The 23239-nt window shown below is 40.6% G+C and overlaps 1 protein-coding gene across 1 annotated transcript in view; it reads left to right on the top strand.

The window, feature by feature from the left end:
- Positions 1 to 23239, top strand: part of LOC121526387 (neuronal PAS domain-containing protein 3) — a 471697-nt gene that overhangs the window by 175493 nt on the left and 272965 nt on the right. The window contains exon 3 of the mRNA XM_041812958.1: positions 21179 to 21423. Within this exon, the coding sequence (XP_041668892.1) occupies positions 21179 to 21423 (245 nt within the window). The remainder of the gene's footprint in view (positions 1 to 21178; positions 21424 to 23239) is intronic.

Genomic DNA, 23239 nt, shown 5'->3' with positions numbered 1-23239 from the left:
CCTCCACAGGACGGCGCCCAGGAGGCATCCTGATCAGATGCTTGAGCCGCCTCAACGATCCAGCTCATTGAGTGCTGGGTGCCAGGAACTGGTAGGCTGGACCACATGTGCATCGTGGAGGTGTCAGCCTGGAGAGATGGGGCATGTGCCTGGTCCTCGGCCATCAGGAGACCAGGCCAAAGCTGACACGGCTAAGTGCCGAGTCAGAATACCCTCCCATGCCTGCCTTAGATGAAGTAACTCTGTAGTCGGTGGTTGTTTTGGACACTAAAGTCATTTGCTGCTTGTAGAAGCTTCCCATAGAGTGAAGTCACAACTGGACGGAGCTCGCCATTGATGGTCAATGTGAAAATATATGATCTTTGCTGCCTATCATCAGTTTAAAAGCACAAGAAACATTTCTTCACGTTCTGAGATTCTGTCTCATAATAGTTTTGGATAATGATTCCTGATAAAACCTCTAGATTCTGCTCATTCTGCACGCACATGCACACTGGAAAGTGCTTGGTCTGGCCTGCTTCTTGTGTAATGTGGTCTTTAACCCTTTAAAACACTGATCATCAACTGGAGGCCCGGGGGCCATATCAGCCCCCCCCCCAAGCTTCCTGTCCGGCCCCCAAAAGATCATTAGATTTAAAAAAAAGGAGGAAAAGAAGATGTTGTAGTTTTAAGAGCATCCTTTGGCTTTAAATGTCTGCAGCTGTGAAATCCATCCCACAAACAATTCATATTGAAATAACACTAGAAAGACTGAACATTTGATCTGTTTTTGCTGTAATTTAATGTCATAATTAGTAAGTATTTTAAAAAAGGGTTAAGCTTGGCAGAAGTGCTACAAAAATGACCAGATAAAGCAGTGAAATGGGGTTAGAGAGTGGCAAAAATGGGTGATAAGAGGCAAAATGGGTTTTGAGTGGCAAAAAAGGACAAAAATTGGCAGAAAAAAGTAGTGAAAAGAGGATAAATTTGGCAAAAATTGGTAAAAGAGAAAAAAGGGGCAAAGAGTATCAAAAATTGGTGACAAAAAATAGTGCAAAAAAAGTAATGAAAAGGGGTTAAAAAGTGACAAAAAATAGAAGAGAAGTGGCAAAATGGATAAAAGAGTGGCACGAAGGGGATAAACATGCAGGAAAAGTGGTTTAAATGGGTTAAAGAATGGCAAAAAATGTATAATAGAGGCAAAAGCAGCAAAAGTGTGTTAAAAGTGGCAAAAATTGGTTTTAAAGTTATGTGAGTTGTAGAAAAAAATGTAACGACAAGGGTTTCAAAAGTGGCACAAATAGAAGAAAAGTGGCAAAAATTCATAAAATTGCCACAAAAGGGTAAAACATGCAAGAATATTGGTTTCAAAAGGGTTTAAAATCTTAAAAAATGTGGTTAAACAGGCAAAAAGGGGTGAAAGATGTCAATAATGAATTATACTAGTACTGAATCACAATTCTAGAGGGCCATTCTCTGGGATTTTCAGGGGTCCAGCCAATGTTGTTGTCAGGCCTGTCTCCTTGTGGCCTGCTGCATTATGGGTAATAGGGATAGATCTCACTGGTGATTCCTAAAAATGTCCTGTGTTTTGAAAGAAAATACAAATACTAGTACAGTTATATTTGGATTAAATCCAGACTAGATTTAATCTGGCCCTTGTGCGAATGTTCTCGATGACCCCTGCTATAAAACGTGCGATTGTGCAAGTCTGCCAGGACATATTCTTACGTTTTTACATACTGTAGTGCCTTTTTAGGGAGTGTTATTATTTGCTTTACATCAATATAACCCTTATATCCCAAGTTTTAATAATATGTATTGACTTATGTCTTAACTTCTACAATAAATTGCTTAAAAGTGCAATAAACCTAAAAAAAAGAAAAAAGAACGTTTTTGTTTTTTTCACATATATTTCAAAATACAGAAATTTCACAGCTGTATCCCTCAAATTTGTAAATGTAAAAAAGTTGCACAATGTCCTTTGGAACCACAGGAAATTTATTTGGAGTCTGTTCATAACTTGCTTTTTAAGATATCGTCAGTTTTGTAACCTGTAAAAAACCGAGCCAGATGAGTAGTTGGACTCTTCATCCAACGCTTTAATTAGTTCGAAAGCTTCGCGCCAGCTCTAAAACTGTTTGGCACGCCTGGGGTTTTGGCGAATCCATGACTACATGTGTGTAGTAGTGTGTCAGGGTTGGAGTTAAACACCTGGATTAATACCATGTACCATTAATACATTTCAGAAGGGTTTATGGGTATTTAAAGCTGGATACCACCCACCCAATCCTATCTGCCTTAGGAAAATCTTCATTTGAAGGGTCATGTAGCCCGACCCCTTCATTCCCACAAGAATTGGGACGCCATACCCCTAAAACTGAACACGCAAAACATAGGGGTAGGGCTTAGAGGCTGGGGCAAAGGGTGAACTGGGAATCAGTGCCAATACACCCCCTACCACAGGATGGAAAGGAGGGACAAAATAGAAGGGAGGCGAATGGATGCATGGATGAATTAAGGTGCCACAAATGGAGGGATGATAGAGGAAATATCAGAGGAAGGGCAGAGAGAGCGAGGAAAAGAAGGGCAGCGATAGTGGAGGATGAAGAGATGACGTAAGGATAAGAGAGAAACCGAATTAGGGGAGTACAGAGGAGAAATGGAGGAAAGGAGTTAAGAAAATCAGGGAGGAATGAGAGACGAAACAGAAAGAGGAAGGAAAAGGAAGAATCACAGCAGGAAACCAAAGATGTCCAAGGAGGGAGAAAAAGGTGCGAATGGAGGACAGGAGAAAAGAGAATATAAAGGAAGGTGAGGAGAGGTGCAATGAGAGAAAATAAGGAAGAAGGAGAGGACACCGAGGGTAGAAGAGAAGAAAGGTGAAGGAATAAATGAGAGAGACAAGAAAGGATAAAGGAGAAGGACCAACAGGGCTAGAAAAGCAGAGGGTGAGTTGAGAGGAGGTGAAGGTGAAGATGATTATACTTTCCTGTGCAGCTGTCACCTCCTCCTCCTCCTGTTGCATCCCTCTTTCATCATCCCTCCCCCCGCCCTTCCTTTCTTTCTTTCAGCAGGTGTGATCTACCTTTGTCTGTCCATCCATCCCCCCCTCATTGTTCTGTCTTTGGTTTCTCTTGACCCCCTCCTCCTGCTTTTAGTATTACATGTAAACAATGCCCTCACTGAAGCAGACCTCAGACACAAAGAGACGCTCTCTTAATGAAGGCTGGAATAATCAGACCAATCAGAGAGCCAGATATACTGTGGGGGTGTCCAACTATCACTGTAAGGTGGAATGGTTCTGTGGTAACGGGGTTTCTTCATTATTTCAGTTGAAAGTTGGGCAGTTATTTTCTTGAATGTTTAATTTTAAAGGTAGGCAGTTTCACAATGAATATGGTATATTTGAGAAGGCTTTTATTTTGAAAGTTATTTTCTTAATTATTTCATTATAAAGTTAAGCAGTTGCACAATGAATATGACATATTTGAGAAGGCTTTTATTTTGAAAATCCACCTCAGATTGCGGTGTTACTGCGCCAGATATATTGTGGGGTCTCCAACTATCACTCTAAGGTGGAATGAGACCGTGATAACGGGGGGGTTTCTGAATTATACGATACATTTGAGAAGGCTTTTATTTAAAAATCGAACACACCCGCAGTTGCTACACCTCCTGAAGGGCAACGGGTTGCGAGGGCCCGTTATCGCTGCTTGCAGCTTTAATTAATGCTATTTTCATTAATATAAATGAGAGTACATGTTGAATTTACTTTACCTGGACTTGTATATGTGTGTGTGTATATTTATATATAAAACCCAGTGGATGTGGAACTAGCTAACACAATAAACCATCATAATTAGAGAAACCTTCTCTGACAGTATTTCTCTTTTTGTGACCCTTTTCTTCACACAGGATTGATTTAGTTTAATGGCTTCTGAATTGTCCTTTATTTATTTTCCCTGTGTTTTATTTTAAATCAATTGTTGCGTATATATTTGTTTGTAATTTGCTTTCCTGCTTTAGTGCGTGTCAGGTTTGTTTTTTATTAATCTCATCTTTAGTAATTAATTCTCTTAACTCATATCCATAAAATTCACATTATTACCCCATAATGTCCTTTATCATATTAGTCATGTGAGCTTTGTTAATTGTTCTTGGTTGTGCATTAATAATGAAAGTTTCTTCAGAGGGAGATAACTGCTGTTGTGAAATGACAGGATGTCTGAAGGCGAGTGGAGTAATTGCTTTATAAATATTCAGTGAATGTGCTGAGTGATGTCACTGTTTAATTGTCAGGGAAATTAGATATATGGAATCAGATAACTCATGTCCTATTTTCTGAGTAAGTAAAATCATCCGGTAAATGTTTAAGGACTGATTTTTTCTTCTTAGCAATGTTTTTTTTTTTTTTTTCAACCCAATAGCTTTGAAACAAACAACTTAAACAAAGAACTCGTGACCTTAATTCAATCATTCCAACACAGTTCAGAGGTGTTTGGGAAGTCTGCAAGAGTGACTCAGGATACCCACACTGTACTCCAGGAGTATTACTTCACTGCTACTTCATTAATTCTACGTATCAGGGGCGGAGCCTGACCTTGGTGCTGAGGTCCCTGTTATATCCGTAGGCATTACTCTTCTGTCAGAATAGGCATTAACTTTGGAGCTTTTTTATGCTCAAAAACTTCCCAAACTTTACAGAAAATTGTTCCCCAGTGGAAATTTTGGTCCATCAAGCAGGGGCCCTACTGGGGCCCCAAATGTGAGATAGGAGACTGGGTAAGAGCTACATGCATGAAAATTGGTACATAGATGTATCTTGTCTAGGTGGAAAAAAAAGTCTCTTGGGAACATCCTTTAAAATGCACAGGAAGTGCACTACAAACAGTTAAAGGTCCATTTTTGGCGTTTTGGGTCAATTCACAAATTTCACATTTTAACAAACTTGTCTGAGGGATTTCATCCGATTGACTCCAGATTTTTTTTTGCTCATTCTAGATAACCTGGAGATCTAAAGTGGTGCAAACTGTGAGTTTTCACCACAGGGCGGGGCCATGGCCCAAGCCCAAACTTAAACTACTTTTCTGTACGTTTTTGGCAGTGAACACACCACTAATCCCAGATAACTTTGAAGGGTTTATCCCAATCAGCACCAAACTTCACATTGATGATGACACATGGATCCTGAATGCATCCATACTCTCATGCATCAGTATCCTTACTTTGTCACAGCACCCCCTTCTTGGAATTTAATATTTCCGCCTCTAACTTAAAAAAAAAAAAATCTCTTTAAATATTCAGCCCCTACACACTTTTCAGCCTCGGCTTATGATCTTTGACCTGAGCATGTGTCATTAAAAGACCTACAAAAAAGCCTCTTGGACCCATGCCCAAATCCCAACAGGAAGTCCTCAACCTTCATCTCAATTTCAAAATAAGGCATTTTTGATGTTGCCAAATGACTTTAACCTTTTATAACTTAAGTAAAAAATAATCTGTGATGTTCTGTGCCTTCTGTCTTTTTGTATAGTTTTGAGAAGGTCATGCATGCACAGTATTTTGGTGCCTCTCTTATTGCTGCAGCTCATCTTTTAGCTGGTAAATTTGACCAAAGTTTGCATATTTTAGCATCCCTACACTGGCTCTGTGTGTGAGTGTGTGAGTAATTTAAAGATTTTATCACTGAATTCAATTATTAAATGAACTGGCTCCCTCTTCCTCTCTGACATTTTAAAAGCCCTTATGCTTGTCAAGGACAGTCCAAACTTTTTACATCCTGTTGTTTTTAATGAAAGAATTGCAAAACGAGAAAAGGCATTAAAAATTGACAAAAATTGGTGGAAAACAGCAGTTAAAAGTGTTTAAAGAGGGACAAACAATGGGTTAGAAGAGAGGAAAATAAGGTTTAAGATGGAAAAAAATGAAGGAAGAATGTGGAAAAACCAGGAAAAAGAGCCAAAATGGAATGAATGCTGCAGAAATGGGTAAAGAAAGGCAACAAAAGAGAAAAAGGGATGGAAATAAAATGAAACAGGTTAAAAAAAATTGGTAAAATTGTTTAAAAGCTGATAAAATGGGTTTACAATGGAAAAAAGATCAAAATAGTGGAAAAAAGCTTCTGATTGCTTCTGATGCAACACGTATGCAACCTGTTAGAACTTAATCAAAAAATAATCTGTGATCTTCTGCGCCTTTTTGCAGGACATCACACTGAATGACCCACATGCAAACATGCCATCATGGCGCCCCGTACTGGCAACAGGAAGTGACACAAATGAGTCATATCCTTCTTCCTTGCATTATGCTTAACCTGTTGAGCTCTGATTTTGAAAGGAAGGACTCAATCATTTTCCACAACACAGATATTTTTCATTGGAGGATGTCTCACTGGCGATGACGAACATTTCAGTGTCTCGCCAGTTAGACAGGAAGTTAGCGCAACTCTCATACCAAACATTAAACACGTAGGGCTTCAGTACACCTACACCCAGCTACCACAGAGATGTAAATAAGTCCACCACTGCTACTTAATGTCTCATTTAACTTTTTTAATGGTCTCTTCTATATTTAAATCCATAACAAGTTCCTTTTCCCACAGTTAGGTGCCACTACCGTGAAAAGCAAGTCTGTATCTAAACAGGAAGTCAGTTAACCTTAGATTAAGACAGCAGAAAAATCCAAATTGGCACAAAAACAGTTTGGATTGCAAAAAAGTGGAAATTTAAAATGCAATAAAAGGGATTCATTAATCAAAATTAACTGCAGAAATTCTGAGATTAATCACAGTTTAAAATGTTAATATTGACGGCCCTAGTCCTAGGGCACTGATGATCAACTGGTGGCCCGGGGGCCACATCAGGCCCCTGAAAGTTTCCTGTCCGGCCCCCGAAAGATCATTAAATTCAGAAAAGGAGGAAAAAAAGATTTTCAGAGTATCATTTTGCTTTAAATGTCTGCAGCTGTTAAATCCATCCCACAAACAATTAACACTGACATAGTTTTAAAATGATCACATTTGATCTGTTTTTACAGAAATTTACTGTCAAAATAAGTCGATATTTAAAAAATGGTTAAAGTTTGCAGAATTGTTGCAAAAATTGGCAGATAAAAATTGTGAAAAAAAAAATTAGAATGTGTCAAAAAATGGTAAAGGAGGAAGAAGGGGCAAAAGGTATCAAGAATTGGTTACAAATGACAAAAAAATAGTGCAAGAAAGTAAAGAAAAGGGGTTAAAAAGTGGCAAAAATAGAAGAAAAGTGACAAAAATTGATAAGAGTGGAATAAAGGGGGTAAATCATGCTGAAAAACTGGTTTAAAGGGGGTTCAAATCTTTCAATAATTGGGTTAATGAGGCAAAAAGGGGCAAAGAGTATCACCAATGTGTTAAAAGTGGGAAAAATGGTTTTAAAGTTGCAAAAATTATTGTAAAAAATGTCATAAAAGGGGTTAAAAAGTGGCAAAAAAAGAAGAAAAGTGGTGAAAATGGAAACGTGGTTTAAAAGGGGTTAAAATCATGCAAAAATTGGGTTAAAGAGGCCAAAAGTATCAACAGTAGGTAAAAAGTGGGAAAATGGTTTTAAAGTTGCAAAAATTGTTGTAAAAAATGTATCAAAAGGAGTTAAAAAGTGGCAAAAATAGAAGAAAAGTGGCAAAAATGGGTAAAAGAGTGGCACAAAGGGGACAAAACATCCAGGAACGTGGTTTAAAAGGGTTAAAATCATGCAAAAATTAGGTTAAAGAGGCAAAAAGTATCAAAAAGGGGTTAAAAGTGTCAAAATGTGGTAATATTGGTGCTAAATGACAGTTAGGGAGGGCCCATTCTCTTGGATTTTCAGGGGTCTGGCCAATCCTGTTGTCAGGCCTGCTTCATTCTAGATAATAGGGATAGATCTCAGTGGTAATGACTAAAAATGTCCTGAAGTTTAAAGGAAAATACAAATACTACTGCAATAATATTCCAATCAGACCAAAATGTTAATTTCATTTTTGCGTGTTTGAAAATCCGGCCCCCCAGAGTTCCTGCTGAGACTAAATCTGGCCCTTGTGCAGAAGGACTTGATGAGCCCTGTCCTATGGTATCAAACTTTATCGTGACTTTTATCGTATCCTGTAAACCATGTCAGATATTATCATACCATCAAGATTATGGCAGATAATTTTGATGCCAAGATGACACTCCAAGATGATAAAAATGCCCAAATTCATCGTAAAGCCCCCTGAGAGCGACATCCTTCTCAGTGTCTAAGTTTCAGTCAGCGTTCTGTTAAATGAATCAGATATTTGTTTTTATAAAGTCCAGTTCCTGAGGGAGCTGTGTTTGTGTTATTCTAGCAGCAGCTCTCCACATCCAGCCTGCTCTCTGCTGTCATGCTCGGGTTGATGCTAAAGCAGCGTGGCGGGTAGAGATTGGTAAAACAGATAGGTGGCGTGAACGCCTCCAAACACCGCAGGACGTTTCTCCAGAATGTCTCAATGAGAAACGGAGGAGGAGAGAATGACTGAGGGGATCACAGCCCAAACTTTCCTCCTTCAGAGTGCCAAAATATTCGGCATGAACTGGAGTTTTGTTGTTTCACTTCACACACAGCATGCATGCATTAGACGCCACGACTCTCTAACTCCAGAAACGTAGTCGCTAAGACTGATCAGTGGGTAAATGGGAGCATGCAGCTTATTGCTGGTGGCGACTACCATGCATACGCCAGAAAACGTCCATCATTTGTGCAATAAGAACGCTCACGTTCTGCAAAAAGTGTTGCAGTAAAATCTTATGAGCATGTTGCTCTCCTGACAAAAGTCACACATTTGTGTATCTGTAGCCTCCTTCCTCTCCGTCCTGTTCTCTGTCGTGTCTTCGAATCCCCTCTCTTCCTCTCTTTCTTTCCCTCTCCCTCTCTCTCAGCAGGATGGAGGGACTTAGTGAGAGCTCTCTGCTGGAGTTCACGTTGATCCCTCCATCCCTACAATCCTGTTGGAGGACGATTAGCCTTGTAATGATGCTGTGTGTCGCATGTGAGTGTGTATTCAGCGACAGGAGGTTCAGCCGGGAGATTAAACAAACATGCATACTTTATTTTACTCTAGCCTTCATTGTAACTGAACGTGGCTTTATTTTGCTCTGTGTGGTGTTTATTTAACAGTTTGATTTTTTTAGTTTGTTAAAACCAAAGGAAATCCCCCAGAATAATCTCTAAGGTCTGCTTTATTTCTGCTAACCCTGATGTCTTTATTTTCCTCTTTTGGCTTTCGTCTGTGCAGACATTTTTGATATTCTTCGTGGTTTGGAGATATTTTCTTCCACTTTACCTAAACTGTAGTCCTCTTTCTTTTTGCATGTTTCTGAGAAGGTCATGCATGCACAGCATTTCGGCGCCTCTCTTAATGCTGCAGCTCATCTTTTAGCTGGTAAATTTGATCACAGTTTGCACACTTTAGCGTCCCTACACTGGCTCTGTGTGTGTGTGTTTGGAGTAATTTAAAAGATTTTATCACTGAATTCAATTATTAAATGAACTGGCTCCCTCTTCCTCTTTGACATTTATGCTTGTCAAGGACAGTCTAAACTTTTTACATCCTGGTTCAAATGAAATAATTGCAAACGAGAAAAGGCATTAAAAATTGGCAAAAATTGGTTAAAAATTGCAAAAATTGGTGGAAAACAGCAGTAAAACATGTTTAAAGAGGGGCAAACAAGGGGTTAGAAGAGACAAAATGGGGTTTAAGATGGAAAAAATGTAGGAAGAATGTGGAAAAACAAGGAAAAAGAGCCAAAATGGAATGAATGCTGCGGAAATGGGTAAAGAAAGGCAAAAAAGAGAAAAAAGGATGGAAATAAAATCTGACACTGCTTAAAAAAAAGTGGTCAAATTGTTTAAAAGCTGGTAATATGGGTTTAAAATGGAAAAAAGATCAAAATAGTGGAATAAAGGTTAAAAGGGTAAAAAAAAACAAGACAAATGCTTCAAAAGTGGGTTTATAGAGGCAAAAATGGGGCAAAATAGTGAAAAGCAATTAAAAAGTGGTGAAGTTGGTTGTAAAGTGTAGGAGGATGTGGCTAAGAAGAGGCATAAAATAGGATGAAAGCTGCAAAAATAGGTTTAAAAATATAATCAGTAGCAAAAATGAGCAAAAAAAAACTGTGAAAAGCTGTTAAAAAGTGGTAAAGATGTCTAAAAAGAAGCGAAAATAGCCACAGAAATGAATTTAAGAAATAAAGCCGGGGCAAAATGGGCCAAAAATTAGTAAATAAAAAGCTGGGATATTGATTAAGAGAGACATATGGGTTAAAAGTGGAAAAATGTAGAAAAATGTGAAGGATAGGTTTAAAAACAAGCAAATATATGATGGAAGCTGCAGAAATGGGTTAAGAAAAACAAGAAAGAGGCATCAAAAGGGCAAAACTGGGTGGATAAATAGTGAAAAGCAGTTAAAAAGTGGTAAAAAGGTGGTTCAAATAAGGAAATATGGGTTTTAATGTAAAAAGTGTAGATCAGGGTCCATTCTCTGGTTTATCAGGGGCCATTCTCTGGTTTATCAGGGGCCACTCTAATGGTTTATCAGGGGCCATTTTCTGGGTTTATCAGGGGCCATTCTCTGGTTTATCAGGGTCCATTCTCTAGTTTATCAGGGGCCACTCTAATGGTTTATCAGGGGCCACTCTAATGGTTTATCAGGGGCCATTCTCTAGTTTATCAGGGGCCACTCTAATGGTTTATCAGGGTCCATTCTCTGGTTTATCAGGGGCCATTCTCTTGTTTATCAGGGGCCACTCTAATGGTTTATCAGGGTCCATTCTCTGGTTTATCAGGGGCCATTTTCTGGGTTTATCAGGGGCCATTCTCTGGTTTATCAGGGTCCATTCTCTAGTTTATCAGGGGCCACTCTAATGGTTTATCAGGGGCCATTCTCTAGTTTATCAGGGGCCACTCTAATGGTTTATCAGGGGCCACTCTAATGGTTTATCAGGGGCCATTCTCTGGTTTATCAGGGGCCAATCTAATGGTTTATCAGGGGCCACCCTAATGCTTTATCAGGGGCCACTCTAATGGTTTATCAGGGGCCACTCTAATGGTTTATCAGGGGCCAATCTAATGGTTTATCAGGGGCCACCCTAATGCTTTATCAGGGGCCACTCTAATGGTTTATCAGGGGCCACTCTAATGGTTTATCAGGGGCCACTCTAATGGTTTATCAGGGGCCAATCTAATGGTTTATCAGGGGCCACTCTAATGGTTTATCAGGGCCCTAGACATATCTGTGGGCGGGTTGTGGACAAAGTTCTTGAGGTATCACCTTCACAATGGCCGGGACATTCATGCTCTTTCTCCTCGTTTCTTTCCTTTATCCATCTGTTGTTGCTTTCCTTTCTTTCTTTCTTTCTTTCTTTCTTTCTTTCTCTCTCTCTCTGTCTCTCTCTCTCTGTCTCTCTCTGTCTCTCTCTCTCTCTCTCTCACTCTTTCTCTCTCTCTCTCTCTCTCACTCTCTCTCTCTCTCTCTCTGTCTCTCTCTGTCTCTCTGTCTCTCTCTCTCTCTCTCTGTCTCTCTCTCTCTCTCTCTCACTCTCTCTCTCTCTCTCTCTCTCTGTAGTGTAGATTGGTTTTGGCACTCCGTCCCCTGATCAGTGAACACACACACACACGTAGCGAGCGGCGGTGTCATCGCCATAGCGATGTCAGCAGGCGGGGCTTAATCCAAAGTGACACTTGTTCTCTGCCTTCCTTTCCCATCGCCATGGAAGCAATTACCCTCCTCCTGAAGGGCCTTTTGTCCGTGTGTGGTTGTGTGTGTTCTCCTCGTCCCCGGAGTTGACGGGGCGGAACCTCGGCTTCGGGTCACCTGATTGGCTGAATTGAAAGACGGAGGAGAGAGAGGAACAGGCAGAGCCTCTCTATCTCTCTGTCGGGTCTTTATTATTTCTCTCTGATAAAAACTTAATGATCTTTTTCTCTCATAGAACCTTTAGGTTCACGGAAAATCATTTTAAAATCACTTTTGATCAGCAATGCAGATTCGTATTCACACTATATGGACAAAAGTATTTGGACGCCTGACCATTACACCAGCAGGGACTGAGATGAGACATCCATGTACTTTAGTCTGGAGTTCTGCAGCTACAGCCTCCACTCTCCTTGGAAAGCTTTCACAACATTCTGGAGTGTTTCTCTGGGAGTGTGTGTCCATTCATTCTGGACGACATTTATGAGGTCAGGGTCTGATGTTGGACCAGAAGGCCTGGACCACAATCTCTGTTCCAGTTCATCCCAAAGGTGCTGGATGGGGTTGATATAGTCCTTCTCTGTGCTCCGAGGCACAGTCATGCTGGAATAGAAAAGTCGGAAGCATATCATTGTCCAGAATGTCTGGGTCTGTTGAAGCATTAAGATCAGCCTCCACTGGAGATAAGAGGTCTACACCAGACCCTGAAAAACAGCCCCATACCATCATCCCTCCTCCACCAAACTTCACAGTCAGACAGGTAACATTCTCCCAGCATCCTCCAAACCCAGACTCACCCACCTGACTGTAAACACAGAAGATGATTGGTCATATAGAACACGTTTCCACTGCTGCACAGTCCAGCGAAGGTGAGCTTCACTCCAATCCATCTGATGCTTTCATTGGACTGAATGATGTGAGGCTTGCATGCAGCTGTTGCCATGGAAACCCATTCATGAAGCTCCTGCTGCAGTTTTAGTGTTTGCATTAATGTCAGTGAGACTTTTAGGCACCGTGCTCCTTCGCAGTCTTTGACCCCGCTCTGTGATTTTGTGGGATCTTCTGCTTCAGGCTGAGCTGCTGTTGTTCCTAAACTCTTCATTTGTGCCAATTAAACCTCTTTCCAGCACCCCAATTTTTACTTTTTAAACCCTAAAAGTGTCTGTAACATCAGGAGTGCTGCATCCATTTCCTAAGAGGGGTGTGGTCAGGGGCGGAGTCAGACAGCTAATTACCATTTAAAGCCACAGACACAGAAATGGCTCTTTCTGAGCAGGGCTGAAACAGAGGGGTTTTTTAGACATGCAAAAATCCAATACTGGAGTGTTTTTTTCAGCATAAACTTCACAGGCATGTTTTGGGGACCTCTGAGACCGATATAAACTCATCTTAAAGGGGTCAAATATGTCTCCTTTATAAATATACATGTAAATACATCTATTAATGTGCAAACCTTTCCACCTTGTGGGGATAGATTTGTTGAGCAGTGATCTCAGAAATAAGTAGCTTTGAACTGAGTGACTGTGAGAGCCATTGCATTGCTGCAGCACTGTGAGGCGGTCAGCCTTTAGAGCGTCGCAGAGCAGCACGTTGCAAAAAGCTGCGACTCACCTTGGTCTTGACTGGGCTTTAGACACAAGTTCCAAAATTTTTGGGAGGGATCTGGTCTGGACTGGTAGAACAACTTGCAGCCATTGCAGAGGAACGTAGATGAAATGTTCACGTCGTGATTGGTGTCTCTGAGAGAGCTGCTTCTCCTGCACTGTGAGGGACGGGCTACTGCTGACAGCGTGTTCAGGACAGGACAGGTTTTGTTTTTGCATGTGGGCGAAGTTGTTTTTGAGAAGGCAGCATGGCTGGATGGGAATATTTTTGTAAATGAAAGTGGAAAAACCTCCATTTACAAAAGAAACGGTTTCCATATGGACTAGGCCTCTACACTGGAAATATTAGGGGAATATAAATTAAAGTAGGGAGAGCTATTTTTGATAAATGTTGCTATTTCAGTGCAGAAAATCCAACATATTGTATCTTTAACCCCTGCAGCTCCATTTTAGCTGCAGACTTCGTATGTTTTAATGAATCTGGAGGGTTTCTCTCTCTTCTTATTATTTCATTTTCCTGGATCTCCGCCGTGCTCTCACACATTTTCTATCTGCACGTTCATCCTGACCAGATTCAGATCTGTGCAGGCTTTACACTGCCGCTGTGTGTCTGTGTGCAGGGAGAGATTCTATCAGCTGTTAACGGCCTCAAACTCCACGGATTGGAGAGTATGTGTGGTTGTGTGATGGCTATCAGCGGTCAGGACCTCAAACCTCCAGATTTCCCCGTCGGCCACCATGCAGCGTTCCTCTGAGTTTTATCTCCCGTCTTCATCTCTCTCTTCATATTGCTGGCCGTGTTTCTCTTTATCTCATCGGAGACGCTCCTGCATGGATTTTATTTTATTTTTAAATATTCTTCCTCTCAGTTTGGCCTCTGTGGACGGATGAGCTGATCATGTAAACAGATACTCCGATATCGGAGCAGAGAAGAAAAATTAAGCAGGGAGTTTATTCCGAAATATAAATTGAAGAAAAATTGACTTTTGTTCAAACACAATGAGACGAGCAGGAGAGAAAATGTGCTGGGGTCTCTGAGGAACGTCACTGCACAATAAAATCAAAATAGAGCGGCTCTGTGTACGTCCACGCTGCTGATTTAAGACTTTAAGTCTGTGTGATTCAGAGAAGTTTCTCTGGTCTCTGAGGGCAGATGCACGCTGGAGTTTTCAGACATAAACACGGACGGTTTTAAACATTTGTAGGCCCAAATACAGAGCAACATGAGGCCCTTCCCTCAACCAAAGAGCCACATTATTGAAAATACCTTTGCAAAAGCCACAATCTAAGTGGTGAAAAGTGGCAAAAAGCAGCTTGAAGTGGCAATAAAAATCAGTTCAAGGTCGCAAAAATGGGGGGAAATGGATAAAACTGGGTGCAAAGTAAAAAAAAAAATTGAGTTACAGCTGGTCAAAAAGCATTAAAAGTGAGTGAAAAGTGATGACAATGGGCAAAAAAGCTTTAAAAATGTGTGAGAATGGGGGAAAGTGGCATTTAATGGCAAAAGGCAGCTTAAGTTGGTGAAAATTTTCAAGAAAGCAGGATAAAAGTGGCTAAAAGGACAAAAATGGTTGAAAAGTTGCTGCAAAAAGTGGTAAAAATGGTGAAAAAGCAGCAACAATAGGCAAAGAGGGGCAACAATGGGGAGAAAGAGTGGAAAACGGATCAGAAAGTAGCAAAAATGGGTGAGAAGTGACAAAAAAAAAGTTCCTGGTTGTATAAAAATGCTCCAAAAGTGGTGAAAATGTGAACAAAAATGAAAGGAGAGTGACTAAAATGGGCAAAAATCAGTCAAGAGTGACAAAACTGGGCAAAAATAGGAAACAAGTGGTATTTGATGGCAAAAGGTAGCTTAAATGGGTGAAAATGGGGAGGACAAAGGGCAAAAAGGGATAGAAGTGGAAAAAATGGGGAAAAGTTCCAAAAAGAGTTGGCAAAAATGAGGGGAAAATAGTAGGAAAAGGTGGGGTAGTTAACGGCAAAAGGTAGCTTAAATTGGTGAAAATTTCCAAATAAGCAGGATAACAGTGGCTAAACCTGATGAAAAAGGGCAAAAATTTAATTAAAGTGGCAAAAATGGTTGAAAAGTTGCTACAAAAAGTGGTAATAATGCTTAAAAAGCAGCAAAAATGGTTGAAGAGGGGCGAAAATGGGGAGAAAGAGTGGAAAATCGGTCACAAAAATGGGTGAGAAGTGAAAAAAAATAAGTTAGTGGTGGCATTAAATGTCCATAAGTGGAAAAAAGCAGCAAAAAATGTAAGAAGACTGACTAAAACTGGGCAAAAATAGGAAACAAGTGGTATTTAATGGCAACGATAGCTACAATGGGTGGAAATGGGGAAAAAGTTGCAAAAAATGGGGAAAAGTGGCGAAAAGAGGTGGAAAAAAATGGAAAAAAAGTAGGAAAAGGTGGGGTACTTAATGGCAAAAGGTAGCTTAAATGGACAAAACTGTGAAAAAAATGCAACAATGTGATAAAAGTTGCAAAAAAAATTGCAAAAATGGGCAAAAAAGAACAACAAGAAAATGGTGAAAAAGGGCAAAAGAGAAGAAACAAGTGTTTTAAATGGTAAAAGGTAACTTAAATGGGTGAAAAGGGCAAACAAGTTTCCTTTTTGAAGGTTTTCTGGGGAAATAATATTTCAAATTAAGACATAAAAGAACAAATAATCATAGAAGACCCCGTGTGGCTCCAGAGCCACACGTTGAGTAACACTGGTTAAAGCGATCAGAGCAGTTACCTGTAGCAGGTGTAGTAATGATGTTTGGTTGCATAAATTCCTTGATGAGCCTAAAGGCGAACTGGAAACCATCAGGGATATAAACGCCCACTCCTGAGCATCGATATGGGAGGAGACGCTTAATCTGCCTGACGACAGGCCATCCCGTCACATGACTGATGGCCAGTTTGACCTCCAATTGACCTGGAAGTTAAACCTCCACTCCCCGGTGACCTTCCCAGCATGCTCTCTGGCTCCACGCACATGCAGAAACAGAAACACACATATCTCTTCCTTTCAGCTGACAAGCTCTTTAAACAGCCATCGACCCACCTCGCTGAACTTTACGACACCCACGCACACACCTCTGCCGCCGTGACAAGCTCTTTAAAACACCATCAAGTCACCGGGCTGAACTTTACGACACGGTTTCATTCCCTGTTTATAAGACCCAAACAGCGCGGCGCACACAGCCATCGCTACGAGTGTTGCATTTACCTACTGAGCCGCTACATGATAAATACGTCTGTTTGAGTCAAGGTCAAACACGCCTCCCTGTCCACTTACCCACAATCCAACACATCCACCACGCCGCTACACACCGTACCAGCAGACAGACATGAAGACATATTTGTCGTCCATCAACATAAAGCTTTCCAAGTTTGCGGAACAAATAAATTCTGTCTGCCTCGCTGCTCCTTTTCTCCCAGCAGCCATTGCTGCGCTTTAACCACAGAAGCACAGGAGGGAGGAGATCCTGCAGTCAGGCGGTCTTATTTAACATCAATAGTATGTTTATTTCATACAGTTTGGGACAAATATGAAAATCTAAGGCTCAAAAATAGGAAAAAAATCTTTTTTATCCTGATTTTTCTTGATTTCCAAAGCTCAGTCTGGCTCCTGACCACCCCTGTCACTTATTCTCCGTCACATTTGGATGCAGATCGTGCACGTGTGCATGTGCTTTGGCTCATAGGTGTGCATGCTTTTAATTAAAACTTGAAGTCATAATTAAACTCAGAATTTCTGCAGTTTTAAAAATGCTGATTTTTCTTTTCATATTTTGCCCCATCTTAAACTAAAGATGACCTCCTCCTTTATAGCACAAAGCTTCACCTCCTCCACCCCAGCCTCCTCCTTTATAGACTAAAGCTTAGCCTCCTCCACCCCAGCCTCCTCCTTTATAGCACAAAGCTTCACTTCCTCCACCCCAGCCTCCTCCTTTATAGCACAAAGCTTCACTTCCTCCACCCCAGCCTCCTCCTTTATAGCACAAAGCTTCACCTCCTCCACCCCAGCCTCCTCCTTTATAGACTAAAGCTTCACCTCCTCCACCCCAGCCTCCTCCTTTATAGCACAAAGCTTCACCTCCTCCACCCCAGCCTCCTCCTTTATAGCACAAAGCTTCACCTCCTCCACCCCAGCCTCCTCCTTTATAGACTAAAGCTTCACCTCCTCCACCCCAGCCTCCTCCTTTATAGCACAAAGCTTCACCTCCTCCACCCCAGCCTCCTCCTTTATAGGTTAAAGCTTCACCTCCTCCACCCCAGCCTCCTCCTTTATAGCACAAAGCTTCACCTACTCCACCCCAGCCTCCTCCTTTATAGCACAAAGCTTCACCTCCTCCACCCCAGCCTCCTCCTTTATAGACTAAAGCTTCACCTCCTCCACCCCAGCCTCCTCCTTTATAGGTTAAAGCTTCACCTCCTCCACCCCAGCCTCCTCCTTTATAGGTTAAAGCTTCACTTCCTCCACCCCAGCCTCCTCCTTTATAGCACAAAGCTTCACCTCCTCCACCCCAGCCTCCTCCTTTATAGCTCAGAGCCTCACCTCCTCCATGTCTTTTACCACTGCTGAGGATTTCCTGGAATAAAAAACAGCATTTCAAACAGAGAAACCTTTATAAAAATATATGCAATTCTGTCAAAATATAAAGTATTTTTAAGTAATTAATCATTCAATTAAAAGTAATTTTTTCCCCATAAAAAAGCTTTTGAAACCCTTGTGATCGAGCTGATGTTCAGTCTGATAGACCTCTAAAACCTCCCTTACCCCTCCTGTCCTCCTCCTCCTCTTCCTCCTCCTCCTCCTCCTCCTCTGCTCTGCTCTCTCTCTCTCTCAGTTACTGTTTGTTCTCCTTGATAAATAAATGACAAACAGTATGAAAATGATATTCTTTGCTCGGTGACAGCCATTTTTCATCTCTCGCCCTAAACAACTCCTCCTCCTCCTCTTCCTCCTCTAAAGTGTTTGTCCGCTTCCCCTCCCCTCCTCACACCTCCCTCCCCCGTTTATCCCTCCAACACTTTTCTCAAGCTTTTTTTTTTTTTTTTTTTTTCTCCGGCAAAAATTAATCACCTGTCTTAATGTGTGTGTGTGTGTGGCCGGCGGGAAGCCCACAGAGGTTTTTAGCAGCTGATTTATTGCTGAGTTAATTCATAACGGCGTCCGATGATGATGAGAGGCCGCGGGAAAGTATGGTCGTCACTGTTGTTGTTGAAGAGAGAGAGAGAGAGAGATAGAGAAGCTCTTTAATAGAAAGTGTAAAGTGGTGGATAAGATGCACCTAAAGATGAAGTAAAGAAGGAGAGGAGAGGCAGATTGGTGAGCTCTGAGTGTTCAGATCAGGACAAACAGTGAAGAGCAGAGGTCAGGTTAGAGGGTAAAACCTTTGGGCTGAGTTTTAGCTCACAATGAAGATCTCTGGTTTGGTTTTGAAGGAGTCAAATCAGAGAAAAGTGAGATGTTTCTTTTGAAAGATAAGAGTCAGAGAAGGCAAGCATTGGGTGATATTATACTGCAAATTTACACTTTAAATTCCAGTGTTTGTTATCTCCTTGCCCAGGAAGAAATAAAAATTTGGACATTGCTTTTGGAAATCTCTTAGCATGCATGCATTCAAGAAAAATCAATGTAGTTTTTTATTGGTTGTCAATTTCCAAATGCAATGTCAGGGTAGATGTGACAAAGATAAATCTGCACAAACATAAAGGTAATGTTTCTCTTATGGAGGTAAATCTAGTTTTTCCTGCAACACCAAAGCCTTGCTGTAGATTATCCTGAATGTTGAGGTGCATGATCATCCTGAGACCCGAGCTTTTTCTTGAATCCTTCCTACAGTTTATCCCACTGTTTGGAACTAGTGGGACCTGAGAGGTTTAAAAGATCAGCCTTGTCTTTTGACAGGAATTAATTTTGACCAAAAATGAAATTTAATGTCAACCCAATTTCCCTAAAATTTAAAAGAAACTCCCTAAAATTTCTATGAAGAAATTCTTGAATGCTTTTTAAAAATTTCCCACAAAATGTACCCGAAACTTTCTTCAAAAATTTCAATGAAACTTTGTCATATTGCCTGAATTTTTATTTTTAAAAAATCCCTAAAAAAATCCTTTTTGAATTCCTGGAAAATTTCAAATAATTCAACAAAATTACAAAGCAAATTCCTCAAAACATGCAAATATATCCCCCTAAGGAAAGAAGATTCCAAAGGCTACCCCACAACCCGATTCCCAAATTAAATTATTAAAAAAGTAAATTTCCATGTGCCTACCTAAAAATTCTGATACATTTTTCCACCCAAAAAAAGTCAAATAAAATTTCCCCAAAATCGCAAATACTTTTCCCAAATTAACACAAAATTACTTAAAATTCAAAAAACACCCCCCAAATATATATAAAAAAATCATAACTTTTTCATGCTAATACTAAAAAATTCTGATGAAATTCTCTTTTATATACAGTAATAACCAAAATTTCCATGAAAATTCTTGAAAATTTCCCACATATAATCCTAAAAATATCAAGGAAAACTGAAAATTTAATAGTAAGTGTCCCAGTATTTGAGGGATTTACTTAAACTTTAATGGACAGTCTGAATAGTTTTCTAAAAATTTAGATATTAATTTTTACTGTTTTGTAGGAAAACTAGAATGTGATGTCCTCATATGTGTACACAGGGTCTTAGGAGGTTATTATGATCTTTTGCAGCAGTTGTGGTTGAGCAGCTTGATCAGAAGTTGCTGAATTCGTGTTTGCATCTTTTGCCTCTGCAGCATGAAGTTTTCAGGTCCTTTACCAGCTTTCTGTTTTTGTGAGTGCAATATCTCAGGAATGCTGTAAGGGATTTTCTTGAAACTTTGCGCTAATGTCCACTCAGACCCAAGGATCAATAAGTCAGAATTGTTTATTTTGGGAGCTGTCACAGTGAATAATCAGCTGAGTTCTAGTGTGGAATCCTCAATTGTTTATTGCACATCAGTCCATGAGTGCAGACTTTCCTGCAGGACTTAGCCACAGCCTCCACATACTGCACTGTCAGTGCAGGGACCCACGTGCAACGTGCACTGCAGAGCAAATCGCCTTTTCTAGCCAGTCTTTGCAGTTCAGCTGCATATGCTCAACCATATGACCATATGCAGGAGAAGCCACTGCCAAAAATGCATGCAAACATGCAAGAAATGCGACTTTAAAGTGCAAAAGTGATTGTAAATCATCACTATATCAATCTTACTTCTTATCCTTAATAATAATAGTCCAGCAGCCTGCAACATGGAAACAAACACAGACTTTACTAAAGCAGTATTCGATCATTTTAGGAATCAAAACTAAATCGAAGCAAGCATGGATGCAAAGGGAGGCATTATGATATGCAATTTTGCATGTAGTCTTTGACACTGATGAAGTGCTAGATCACCTCAATCGTGGTCTGTGAGCTACTGCGGTCCAGAATCAAGTACCATTGAGAGTTTTGTTTTTTGCAAAATACTGACAATCCTTGTGGATCTGGGTTGTTCACTGCAAATCTCTTTGTCCAGTTTGATTAAACCTCACTCCTGACTGAATGTCTGGTTAACTACACTTTGACTGATTTGTTTTCACTGATATTTCAAAACATTTTTACCTTTTTCCTCGAGTATTTTCTAGTTTACTTAACAAGTAAATTAAATTTTTGGTAACTTGTTTAAATCAAATTTGACAGGGTTACTATTAGAAATTAGGCATGTGTGAACATCACACTTCCCGATGCTACATTATGCTGTCTCTCAATTTTCTGATCTATTGATGCATGAAGAGTGCAACAGTAAAAACCGTTTGCATGTTCTGTCTTCTATGATCAGCCTCCTAACATTCTGTCATTTTTCCTCCATCCAGGCTGCAGGCTCTGAGGAAGGAGAAATCACGGGACGCGGCGCGGTCGCGGCGGGGAAAGGAGAACTTTGAGTTTTACGAGCTGGCCAAGATGCTGCCGCTTCCGGGCGCCATCACCAGTCAGCTGGACAAGGCCTCCATCATCCGGCTCACCATCAGCTACCTGAAGATGAGGGACTTCGCCAACCAGGGAGACCCACCGTGGAACCTGCGCATCGAGGGACCGCCGCCCAACACCTCCGTGAAAGGTAGGACGGACACGACGGGCTATCGGGGTCTGGGGTTGGCCTTCAAATCCATGCAGTTTAAGATGATAGTTTGGTGGATCATAGTCACTGTAGATAGTGGTTAAAAATGTGGACTCTTTAAGGAACCAGAGAGGAGGGGTCTGGGGCTTCCCTTCAAATCCATGCAGTTTTAGACGATAGTTTGGTTGAGCATAGATGCTGTAGGTCATGGTTAAAATGAAGGACTCTTTAAGGAACCAGAGAGGAGGGGTCTGGTCAAAAATTAAACTTTGGTTGCAGCCAGTCTGTTTAATTGTGTTGGTTTCTTGTATTCCTTTTAAAAGCTATTATGGTCTCTTTTGTTGCTTTTTTTCTGACTTATCCTTGAAGTTTTGTTTAATATCAAAAGGGAAAGAAAATCTATTAGAGTCTCTAAGGCTGACTGTAGTTAGCTGGATAGTTGATTCAACTATAAATCAGTATTTTCTTATTGCGGTCCCACAAACCTAGTCAGACTCAGACTAAACTGCATTAGGGCTGCATGCCACTACCTTAGCTCTGGTTAATGGCTGCTGTCAAAACTGAGGGAAGAATCGTCCTGTGACCTAAAAAACCATTAAACCCCTAGGAAGCCATACTACATCTGGTGCTGGTAGAGACAACAGAGAAATGATCCTTTCAGTTAAGATTATCATCGCATCTTTAAATCTTTAATTCTTAATCTCTTAAATTTTATAAAGTTGGAACATCTTTCCCCAGCCCGAGCTGGCACTGTCGTTTGCCTCGATCTAAAACGCTGCATGAGTTCTACTTCCAACATGCATCCACTGTTTGTGTTTGACCGTTTCAATACGGCTTTGTATGCCAGTATACTTCAACCGTGGAAAAGACTGAAAATGGGCAGCCTTGCAAAAAACAGAGTATTTATTGCCTGGTACCCTCTGAGGGAAGCTGAAGCTCTCCTGGCACTTTTTGGGAAAACGCTGACTTCCTTTTGGTCTTGACTGCAGCCTTACTCAGCAGATCCTGTCAGTATGAAAGCCTGGACTTGCTAAGCCAGTGGCTCTCAAATGGTGTGCCTTAAGGCAAGTCTAGGTGTGCCGTGGGAATTTGTACCATACATTATTACTACAACTTTATGGGAAGTACTGTAACCAGGCCCACCCACAGATCTGACTGGACCCCTGAACAACCCCAGAGAATGGGATGTATTGATAATATCAGTGTGTGTTTGTTGAAACAGTAGCATTGGTGCTAGCATCTTGGCTAACAGTACCTCATTAAGAGATGAAAAGCATGGCAAGCTATTACTGGTTTGAAATTGGTGTTGAAATGATTAATTCATTCTATTTTTATCAGTTTTTCTACCTATTTTTCAACTTCTTTTGACAACATTTTGCTGCTTTTGTTTTGTTTTTTTGTTTTTTTGTTTTTTTTTTTTTTGCATTTTTGCCACGTCATATTACAACTTTTGACCCATTTTTGCCACTTTTTTTGGAACTTTTTGCCACATTTAACCCATTTTTGCTAGCTTTTTGCCACTTTTCACTCAATTGTGCTATTGTTTGGCCATTTTTTGCCATTTTTTCCCACCACTTTTAACCCCCTCTTACCACCTTTTAGTGACTTTAACCCCTTTTTAGCTACTTTCCTGCCACTTGTGATCTGTTTTGCCACCTTTTTCCCATTTTTGTTTTCCACTTTTGCCTTTGTTTGCCTACTTTTTTGCCCAATGTTGCCCTTTTTAAATCCCCTTTAACCCACTTTTACCACCTTTTTACATCTAATCCTTTTAGGCTAATTATAACCCATTTCTGCCACTATTTTGACACTTTCA

The sequence above is a fragment of the Cheilinus undulatus genome, linkage group 18, assembly GCF_018320785.1.
Source record: "Cheilinus undulatus linkage group 18, ASM1832078v1, whole genome shotgun sequence".
NCBI classification, from domain to species: Eukaryota; Metazoa; Chordata; class Actinopteri; order Labriformes; family Labridae; genus Cheilinus; species Cheilinus undulatus.
This window is presented reverse-complemented; position numbering and strand designations above follow the sequence as displayed.